At 35.6% G+C, this 11654-nt stretch overlaps 1 protein-coding gene across 7 annotated transcripts; it reads right to left on the reverse strand.

The window, feature by feature from the left end:
- Positions 1-1186: 1186 nt before the first annotated feature.
- Positions 1187-8991, reverse strand: LOC120356885 (protein ANTAGONIST OF LIKE HETEROCHROMATIN PROTEIN 1-like). Of its 7 annotated transcripts, none has more exons than XM_039459563.1 (6): positions 8845-8991; positions 8478-8701; positions 8295-8391; positions 7748-8148; positions 7250-7602; positions 1187-1354 (listed from the first exon to the last, which is right to left on the reverse strand). In XM_039459563.1, the coding sequence occupies exons 4-6, from the start codon at positions 8059-8061 to the stop codon at positions 1188-1190; spliced, it is 834 nt and encodes a 277-aa protein (XP_039315497.1). In that variant the 5' UTR covers positions 8062-8148; positions 8295-8391; positions 8478-8701; positions 8845-8991; the 3' UTR covers position 1187. The 7 variants fall into 7 exon arrangements, with proteins under 7 accessions (XP_039315497.1, XP_039315496.1, XP_039315501.1 ...); XM_039459562.1 differs by having other exon boundaries at positions 8295-8394; XM_039459567.1 differs by having other exon boundaries at positions 7748-7833; positions 8295-8407.
- Positions 8992-11654: the final 2663 nt, after the last annotated feature.

Genomic DNA, 11654 nt, shown 5'->3' on the forward strand with positions numbered 1-11654 from the left:
CTTGTATTCTTTATTTACCAATTAATTATTTAAATCGGTTTAATTATTCCACTCATGAATAGCTATAAATTTTACTTTTGATATATGGCAAAAATGCAATTGTTTTTTCTTTTTTCCAAATATAAGAAAATAAATATTTCATATTTTATTAAGTATTTTAAAGTAGTAAATAGTATGAAGTTTCTATGAGTACAGTCTATTATGCTCAATAAAGAAAACTTGATAAATGAATTTTTATTATGTGCAGCATATATACTGGAGTTACTCTAATTTGTCGAGCTTGAAGAGTTGTTTTTTAAAAACTTTAAATCAATTTAAATAACTTGATTATTTTATCGTAAATATTTTATTATAAGTTACTTTGTAAATTTAATATTTATTAAAATGTTTCATATATATGGAAAAATTATTAATTGTATTATTGCTAAAAATCTTTTAGAAGTTGTAAATATTGTTTTGCAATTTTGATAGAAAAAATTAGTTAAAAAATGTATATGACATAAGAAATTACCTGACTATAGAGATCATAAATAGATAACCTGCTTGAAAAGTACTCAAGTTTACAGTTATTATAGAATCATCAAAACTGTAATTTAAACAATATATATTATATAACGTTATTGCAATTTTTATTATTATGGAAAGTTAATTTCCTTACCATCAGTGCATTATATTATTACAGTCCATTTCAATCATAACAATTTCAATGTCAATTAAACTTGCAAACAGGGTAAATACTCTAGAAGAATACTGTCTGGACTATATTTGACTTCTACTTAACTGCCTAATAATATCTTAATACAAGAAACAGATTAGCTTATTAGTTTAATTAACTTATTTGACGTTGTAATTTTTTTCAAAACTTAGTAAATTATCTTATATTTATTATATCTAAACATTATTCTTATATTTCATGAAACAATTAGTAAATATAATTTATGAATATTAATTATTTTTTATGACAGCTTGATAGTGATTATAAAAAGGATGTTTACTTACTTTTATGAAGTATTTTTGTTTTTTGGTAGGGAGGGTCCCAGATGCGCACAGACCCAATCGGCCCACACCACCAATCACGTAATCTAATCTAACCCAACCAACGGAAATACTCTAGGCATCGGCCGCTATAATTGGTGGTGTCCAATTGGGTCTGTGCGCATCTGGGACCCTCCCCCCTGGGCCCCTATTCACGAAAAATATCGCATACGAAAATATATAGTATACGTTACATATATTATAGAGTTCCCTACTATTTTCGTATGAGATATTTTTCGAGAATAGACCCCCTGAGCCTTCCTTCGACCCTTTGTACTGCTTTGTACGATATGGCACAATACCTGACAATACCACGATTCTGAAATAGGTTAGAAACATTGTTAACAGCTTTGCTCGCTTCTGATTGGCTAATACTTATGTGCTATGCGCATCATGTAGATTGAACTTGTTTCTTATGCTTATGCTACGTTATGTCTATGTACATACTATGCATTTCATGTGCGAGGCCCTTTAGCATGATGTAAGAAGAAAGGTGAAACAAGTAACCAGATGCGCAGTAGACCATACTCTAGACCAATCAGAACTGGGTCCAAATTTTGAGATTCAATATGGCTACGGCTCCGGTACTGGGACGTATTTATACTTGCATTTATACGTGAATCGGAGATAATCGGTGAATCGAAGAAATTCAAAGCTACTTAAAAAAAGAAGAATGTGAAGGTAAGGTTGAGACTTTGTACATTAATAAAAATTGTGATAATTGTTATTTCAAATTTTGTAAACTTGAATTAGAAGAAATTTGGAAAGTTATAAGAATGAGCTTATGTGTATGGCTAAATTGTTGTATTTCATGTTTATAACAACAGTGTTTATTGCAACAGTGATTTTTGTTAAAGATAATAAATTTCAAGTATTTTTACATTTTTATATTTATTTTTTTTAACAGCATCTACATTTTAAGTATGTGTGACTACATATGATTGTTTCGTATTTAAATTGCGCGGATATATTTGGACCCAAATTTCATTGGCTCATCACATCGAGCCACGCCTCTTACCGCGCATCGAGCCGCCGACGATGCGCGTTGTTTCACTTTGTTTTTTACATCATGCCCTTCAGATTTAACAATCATGTGTAACGAACACCTAGATGCGATGCGTGTGCTGGAACGCGCTTAACCTCCTTAGGGAAGGCATTAATGACCGCTTGTGTACTATATGTTCTAAGTAGAGTCCTATATAAAGCGACATCGAACCCCCACCACAACCTTCAGTATCCAATTGAGTCCTCCACCGCCATTTTGGGACCGCTCTAACGTCATCAAACACCATTCGTATCATTCTGCAACAGCTGTGTTCACAATATGGCTGCTCGCTTAGCCAATCAAGTATCAATCAGATTACCAATCAGAGCTTCGGACATCAATGTCGCTTCTCTCTTTATATAGGACTCTAGTGCGCACCAGTGCGCACTCAGTTCACGCCAACACTGGACAAATTCCATGAGTTGCATTGAATAGTGCAAATGCAAAAGATCACGCCCAAATTTTCAGTGCAAGTGTCACTTGAGTTAATTATAATAGATCACGCGAAAAAGAAAAAAAGTAACCTCGAAAAAGTAATCTCGTGCTCAGTAAGTAATGATTTTTACTATATGAAATTAAATAGTATATAATCATTAAAAAAAATGCTATTATATTACATCAAGTAATTAATTATATTTAAAAAAATTATATTTTAAAATAAAATTGATGTACTTGTATAAAAGATATAACACTTACGGTGTCATTATCCATTTTTTACATATGCTACATAATTTACAGTTTTTGGAATCATTCTTTTAGTTTGGAAGATTGCAATTATTTCTTCTTCCTCGCTTGAACTAGAAGATTCCAAAAATGTCTCCAAAATATTAAAAAGATCCAAATCCGGATTGCTCATTCTTTCAAATTTAAAACTTTGTTCGTTATTGCTTACAATAATGCACTGATGCTTGCATGCATCCAGTGCACTGAACTGCCACGGTCAAAATATCTCGTGCCACTTAGTGCGCACTGAGTGCACTATGCACCATGAGTGTCGTGCGTTCAAACGAACACGTGACACTAGCCAAGTGCGCATTGGCACTGCCAATCGAACACGCGCCTGACACTGGCCTAGTTTACACCGAGCACTTGATACGCGTACTAACTCGTAACTTTCTATTAATTTATCTTACTGTCGACAATGCGTGTATACATAATACATATATTTAATTATCTTGATTCATATTATACCAACTTAATATACTATTTTTTAAATTTATTGCTAAAATTAAGACAATTTAATAGAAAATTACTAGTTAGTACGCGTATCAAGTGCTCGGTGTAAACAAGGTCACTGACCTTGTTTACACCGGGGTGCGCACGATTGGACACCGCATGATTGAACATCACCACTCACAGCGGCCGATGCCTAGAGTTTTTCCGTTGGTTTGGTTAGATAAGTCAAGATCATTGGTTGGTGTCCAATCGTGCTGTGTCACCCGTTTACACCGAGCACTTGATACGCGTACTAACTAGTAATTTTCTATTAAATTATCTTAATTTCGGCAATAAATTAAAAAAATAGTATATTAAGTTGGTACAATATGAATCAAGATAATTAAATATATCTATTATGTATACACGCATTGTCGACAGTAAGATAAATTAATAGAAAGTTACGAGTTAGTACGCGTATCAAGTACTCGGTGTAAACTAGGCCACTAAGTGCAGCCAGTGCATCCCAATCAAAAACGCTATTGGCTTAGTTTACACCGAGCACTTGATACGCGTACTAACTCGTAACTTTCTAATAAATTATCTTACTTTCGACGATGCATGTATACATGATACATATATTTAATTATCTCGATTTATATTGTACAGTGCGTTGCATTGATGCCTGGGGTACCGATTTTAAGAACCACGTTTCTTTTTTAGTTATTTTTACGTTCATGACCAAATGCTACTGTCAACGATCACCGCAGCATTCAGTCATAAACATAAAAATAATCAAGAAAAAAACGTGGTCCCTAAAATCGGTACCCCAGGCATCAATGCAATGCACTGTACCAGTTTAGTTTATTATTCTTTAAATTTATTGCCGAAATTAAGATAATTTAATAGAAAATTACTAGTTAGTACGTGTATCAAGCACTCGGTGAAAACTAGGCCATAGTCAAAAGCACACACCATGCTATTCCTTCCACCATGCCATGGCCCCATGTGACGGCACCCTAATAGCGTTTTTCATTGGGAAAACTAGTGCGCACTGAGTGTGCACTCGCCGCTGGCAATTGGACGTTTCGGTTTGCGCGATGACGGTGCCAACGGAAATGCCCAATTACCTGTAGCAAGTGCACGAGTGCAAGTGTAAGAACATCATAGTTGCGCACATGATGTAAGAAACAAGGTGAAACAACGCGCATCGTCGGCGGCTCGATGCGCGGTAAGAGGCGTGGCTCGATGTGGTGAGCCAATGAAATTTGGGTCCAAATATATCCGCGCAATTTGAATACGAAACAATCATATGTAGTCAAACGTACTTAAAATATAAATGTTGTTAAAAAAAAATAAATATTAGGTGTTGGAATTAATTCGTAGCGTTTTACTAGAGTCCTATATAAAGAGAGAAGCGACATCGAACCCCCACCACAACCTTCAGTATCCAATTGAGTCCTCTACCGCCATTTTGGGATCGCTCTAACGTCATCAAACACCATTCGTATCATTCTGCAAACAGCTGTGGTCACAATATAGCTGCTCACTTAGCCAATCAAGTATCAATCAGATTACCAATCAGAGCTTCGGACATCAATGTCGCTTCTCTCTTTATATAGGACTCTACGTTTTACGAGAGATGGCGGGGATACTACAGTTTTCTGTTTTTACCGTCAGAAGCAAATTTATCTTAAATCAGTTGTTAGGTCAGGTGTTATTTTTACGACATCTTACTTTCACTTGTTAATAACATCAAGTTATAATTATTTAAATATGTCTAAATTTATACCAAATAAAGTGTTTTTGCGGGGAGTTTTATTACATTACTTTCATATGAATGAAACTGCTGCGGAAAGCCATAGGATTTTAGAAGAAGTTTACGGTGAACAAGCTTTAGCTGAACAAACGTGTCGGAAGTGGTTTGCGCGATTCAAGAGCGGTGATTTCGACTTAGAAGACAAGGAACGACCTGGACAGCCAAAAAAGTTTGAAGACAAAGAATTGGAGACATTACTTGAGGAGAATTCAACTCAAACGCTCGAAGAGTTGTCCACATCGTTGGGGGTTGACTTTTCAACAGTGAGAAAACGACTTAAAGCGTTAAGGATGATCCAAAAGGAAGGACATTGGATCCCATACGAATTAAAGCCGAGGGACGTTGAAAGGCGTTTTTTGACTTGCGAGTTACTGCTTCAACGGTACAAAAGAAAAAGTTTTTTACATCGGATTGTTACGGGTGATGAAAAGTGGATATATTTTACGATAACCCCAAGCGTAAAAAATCATGGGTTAAGCCTGGACAACCATCATCATCAGTACCAAAACGTAATATTCATGGATCTAAGCTTCTTCTTTGCATTTGGTGTGATCAACGGGGTGTGGTTTACTACGAACTGCTGAATCCGAATGAAACCATCACTAGGGATCGTTACCGACTGCAATTGATGCGCTTGAGTCGGGCATTGAAGGAGAAACGGCCGGAATGGAGCGAAAGGCACGATAAAATTATTTTGCTGCACGACAATGCTAGACCGCACGTCGCAAAGCCAGTGCAAACGTACCTGCAAACACTGAAATGGGAAGTCCTAAACCCACCCGCCGTATTCTCCAGATATTGCTCCTTCGGATTATTACTTGTTCCGGTCGATGGCCCATGGTTTGTCCGCGGAGAAATTTACTTCTTATGAAGAATGCAAAACTTGGATTGATTCATGGATCGCCTCTAAGGTGATTTTTTTTGACGGGGTATCCGTCTCTTACCCGAAAGATGGGAAAAAGTTGTGGCAAGCGATGGAAAATATTTTTAGTAATGTATTTTTATATTTAAACTTAGAATAAATCGTTGTTTCTCTCTAAAAAAACGCTACGAATTAATTCCAACACCAAATATAAAAATGTAAAAATACTTGAAATTTATTATCTTTAACACAAATTACTGTTTCAACAAACACTGTTGTTATAAACATGAAATATAACAATTTAGCCATACACATAAGCTCATTCTTATAATTTTCCAAATTTCTTCTAATCCAAGTTTAAAAAAATTTGAAATTACAATTATCACAATTTTCATTAATGTACACCCAAGGACTTTGATTCTGTCCATGGGAAAATTTTTCAAACTGAGAAGTCACCACTTTCTACATACTCGCAGTTCATGATTAATAAAACGACTAGAGCTTATTGGTCGTTACGTTAATTATGAACTGTAAGTATGTAGAAAGATAGCGACTTCTCAGTTTGGAAAATTTCCCCATGGACAGAATCAAAGTCCTTGGGTGTACAAAGTCTTAACTTTACCTTCACGTTCTTCCTTTTTTAAGTAGCTTTGAATTTCTCCGATTCACCGATTATTTCCGATTCACGTATAAATACAAGTATAAATACACCCCAGTACCGGAGCTGTAGCCATATTGAATCTCAAAATTTGGACCCAGTTCTGATTGGTCTACATTATGGTCTATTGCGCATTTGGTTACTTGTTTCATCTTTCTTCTTACATCATGGTTGCGCATACTTCGACGCTGTGTATCAACGCATTACGCGTGGCAGATAGCCAATCATTCTTTTGCTTTCTTATTTCTTTCCATAAAAGAAAAAAATGATTGGCTACTTCGCCACACGTAACGCGTTGACGCGTGGTGTGTGCATTGAGCATATGTGTGTATGGGTGATGGCAGAGAACGAGACGTAACTGACGTGACGTGACGTGACGTGACGTTGAGTAAGGCAGAGAAAAGCCGTAAAGACGTACGACGTGTTGTGTTGAATGTCTGATGATCTATTAAGTGCGCGGAGAGACGAGGTGGGTAATATTAATATATTAACTTAATAATTTATAACTAAATATGGTCTGGAATAAAATAACAGATTTTATTCATAACTATAATAATTTGTTTCCATTTCTTTGATCAAATAGTTAAAATAGAGTAATAATTTTTATTTTAGGTTAATCCACATTTTTCCCTGCTATATATACTAATATAATATTGAATTTTTGTTATTGCTTACCTCCAAATGCTCCAATATCAACTAATGTAAATCTGTATAAATAATCAGATACTGCCAATAAAACCACACTATAAAATTTTTTATAATTAAAATACAAGCTTCCAGAGTTTGGAGGACAGCGTAATCTAATATGTTTGCCATTTATGGAACCCGCACAATTTGGAATGTTCCATCTCTTCCAATATCCATGAAAACATATTCTCCAATCTTCTTTTGTAGGTGGAGAAAGATATAATGGTTCCAAAATCTTAATCAAAATATTACAAACTTCTTTTACCACTTCTCTTACTGTGGATTCACCAACTCTAAATGCCAAAGCTACAGTCAATGGTAAATCGCCTGTGGCAAGATATCTAAAAAGAATATAATTAATATGTAAAAATATACTACAAATTTATATTAAAATTACTATGATTAAAGTACATTTACATTAATTACATAGTATGAATGAGTTGCCGCATCTAAGCATGCACTATCGTACTTTTATTTTATAAATACCTTAGAGTTATTAAAAGTCGTAGTTCTGGTATTAAAGCACGAGAGCTTTTCTTTATCAAATATGGTTCTGTCATTTGTACTAATTGCTGAAAATGTGCCAATGTCATTCTGGTATAACGATAAAATAATGCAGGATCATCTTTTAGTTTTTGAAATAAGTTATTATAATCTCCATATTGAATCCTCATTGTATTAATAGGACTCACAAGCCATCGCCTATTTAACCATCTAATTTGTTTTCTTTTACGTCTTAACAAAACATATGTAATTATCCAATTCATTACCAGAATTATAAATTCACTATCACTGCTCATTTTTTTTATTAGTTATAAGCATATTGTAAGCATTGAAAAGGAATAACATTTCTTAATTACTTATTAATTAATTAAATCATATTTTACCTACAATGTTACAAGAAATATGTTATCTTTATATCTTTATGTACATTTCAATAGAAATAAACCTCTATAAATAATTTTGGTTTATATATAGACTTTAATCAATATATTTACATAATTATGCATACTTTACTTAATAATTATTCTACCTATCTGTGTTCGTTACAGGTGAATCATCAAAATTTGACAATACGTGAATGATCCAACATTTTTATTCTTGTATCACTTTCAAAATAACTAAATATTCTACTGAAAAAGCAAACTATAAATTAGCATAATAATAAAAATACAAAGCTAAAATAATAAAAATAAATTTTGTAAATCAAACTTACTAAATAAGATTGGGAGACCGAAAAAAAATGCAACTGTACAGAGATAGCTTAATGAGTAAGTTGTAGTTGATGTAGTTCGCTCGCTGCATGTAGGTTATTCTAATGCAATACTATTCTGCATCAAAGTAGTGGAATATTTTTAAGATACAAAACTCGTCAATCGAGAAAAACATGTACGTTTGTAATAATTGTAGTATATATAGCAGGGAAAAATGTGGATTAACCTAAAATAAAAATTATTACTCTATTTTAACTATTTGATCAAAGAAATGGAAACAAATTATTATAGTTATGAATAAAATCTGTTATTTTATTCCAGACCATATTTAGTTATAAATTATTAAGTTAATATATTAATATTACCCACCTCATCTCTCCGCGCACTTAATAGATCATCAGACATTCAACACAACACGTCGTACATCTTTACGGCTTTTCTCTGCCTTACTCAACGTCACGTCACGTCACGTCACGTCAGTTACGTCTCGTTCTCTGCCATCACCCTATGTGTACATACATGAGTGTCGCGTGGCGGAACCGGCGGAACATGTGCTGTGGCCATGGTGGAAGTATTACATGGTGTGTGCAAAATCCGCAAGCCACGCCCCTTTTTCGCTTCGGATACCGCTCAGACCCCAGGTGTACCAACTTCGAAAAATTAAATGTTTGATAATATCAGGTTACTACAACTGTTATGATTGCATCTTTGTCCCACTCTGCTATATGTTCGTTGTGTCCTTTTCTCTGAAAGAATTGCAGTTTGTACCGTTTGTAGTACGCGTGATTTCGAAAGACGTACGTAATTCGAGAGATTTTATGTGAAATTTAGTGAAGATGGTGCGTCGGTGCATTGTAAAATAAATAAGAAGCAATACTTAAAAAATGATGAAAGGAGAAAAAATAAAAAAATGAAAAAATTATTTCCGCAACAAAAACATAATTTTTGCAACAAAAAATAAACATAGACCAACTTTTGGTGACTTAGTCAACGATTTGCGAAAATTTTTAAAGAAAGACTGATCCTGCTTCCTTTAGAGCAGTGCTCGGAATTAGTGGCACATTTCGAGCCGATTTCCGAGGCGACGCCTACTGTCTCCCCTCGAGCCCTTCACTCCGCTCGCGGGCCTACAGCCGAGCTGCCGGCCGCGCGTCAAATGTTGTGGCTCAGGAGCGTAGAGCGTCCCTTGTAAAAGAAATAGCCTAGGGCCTAGGCTATTTCTTTTACAAGGGACGCTCTACGCTCCTGAGCCACAACATTTGACGCGCGGCCGGCAGCTCGGCTGTAGGCCCGCGAGCGGAGTGAAGGGCTCGAGGGGAGACAGTAGGCGTCGCCTCGGAAATCGGCTCGAAATGTGCCACTAATTCCGAGCACTGCTTTAGAGTGTTATTATCTCAACAAGACTGCATCGACTTTCGTGGTAGATGAGCAACCTATACAAGTCAAACTTCCACAAAAATTAATCAAAGTTTGTAAAATATCAATTTTACATTTACTCGCGGCATTTTGTGCAGATCGAGTAAAACGATCGCGGCTTTTCAAGCGGAACGATCTTAAGAATTTTATACATTACTCGCGGCATTTTATGCGGATTGAGTAAAAAAATCGCGACTTTTCAAACGGAGCGATCTAGGAAAAGCACTATATATACTGCAGTTCGCGGCCTTATGGCGGATCGAACTAATTTGGGAGATAATTAACTGAGAATTCTTTAAAATTAAATTTTTGTATTTGTTTTTTTTTTTTATATATTGAAAGAGACCTTCAAAGAGTCATTTTATTGCATTTTATGTAATTTTATTTGAAGCCTTTCCAGTTTAATTTATGTTAATATATGAACAAACTTCTTCAATTATTGTAAAATATTAAAAAATATTACTTACATGCAAATCACACTCTTCCTTCTGTTCGAGGCTCTCGTACGATATTCACGTATGCGATAAAAAAAGACCGAGAGAATACAACATGATGTGCGTGCAACGAAGACAACTACATTCAGTTGTAACAACTTTGTGGAGTTAAATAAGATTGGTACACCTGGGGTCTGAACGGTCAGAAAACAAGCGAGAGGGCAAAGAATTAGAGAGAGATACTTGCAAACTGCACACACCATGTTACTTCCACCATGGCTGTGGCTGATAATAGTGGCTGATAGTAGCTGATTCTGGCTGATTTTGATATTGTAAAATTGCTCGCTCTGCATGTGTTATGCAAACACCGCAGTATGATTATCGTGTTTCAGTTTTAGATGAAGAGAACGTCGACAGATCTAACCTACGAGAACAGGATTGTTTCGAGGAAGCAGATGTACTGCCAAACGACATTCAGCACCTTCTCTTTGCCTTCACGTAATTTCTAGAGTCCTATATAAAGAGAGAAGCGACATTGATGTCCGAAGCTCTGATTGGTAATCTGATTAATACTTGATTGGCTAAGCGAGCAGCCATATTGTGAACACAGCTGTTGCAGAATGATACGAATGGTGTTTGATGACGTTAGAGCGGTCCCAAAATGGCGGTGGAGGACTCAATTGGATACTGAAGGTTGTGGTGGGGGTTCGATGTCGCTTCTCTCTTTATATAGGACTCTAATTTACACTGGATCCGGTTACTATTTACACCGAGGTGTTACACCCGGATTCGTCGGCGAGCTCGCAATCACATTGTCGATCTTACGCATCGACATACAGAATGGACTGCTAATGACCGTGATGGGGGTAGAAAGACACATAGAGTGAGAGGCAGACAATACGAAAAACGTTCGTTCTCTGTCTACTAAGTCTGATTGGATGCTGGGGCCACAACAACCAATCAAACTTAGTAGACAGAGAACGAACGTTCTTCGTATTGTCTGCCTCTCACTCTATGTGTCTTTCTACCCCCACCACGGTCATCAGCAGTCCATTCTGTATGTCGATGATCTTACGTCAATCCAGGGTGGGCCGAGTCCCATGTTAAAAAATTTTACAGTGTTTTGAACGCCATCTATCTCGGGATACCCCCCAAATCCGAACTAAATAGCATTCTGTCGGTAAGAATGCGAAACCTTTTATGTTCTTATCTTTGCTAAATGGTTCCGATCTTTACTAATTTTTAATATTTTTAAGAAATAATTTTTTAAATAAAAGTACACAATTTTTTAATATTTTTTCTTATATTTTATTTATATTTGGAGTACAG

Source organism: Solenopsis invicta, unplaced genomic scaffold, assembly GCF_016802725.1.
Source record: "Solenopsis invicta isolate M01_SB unplaced genomic scaffold, UNIL_Sinv_3.0 scaffold_779, whole genome shotgun sequence".
Classification (NCBI taxonomy): Eukaryota; Metazoa; Arthropoda; class Insecta; order Hymenoptera; family Formicidae; genus Solenopsis; species Solenopsis invicta.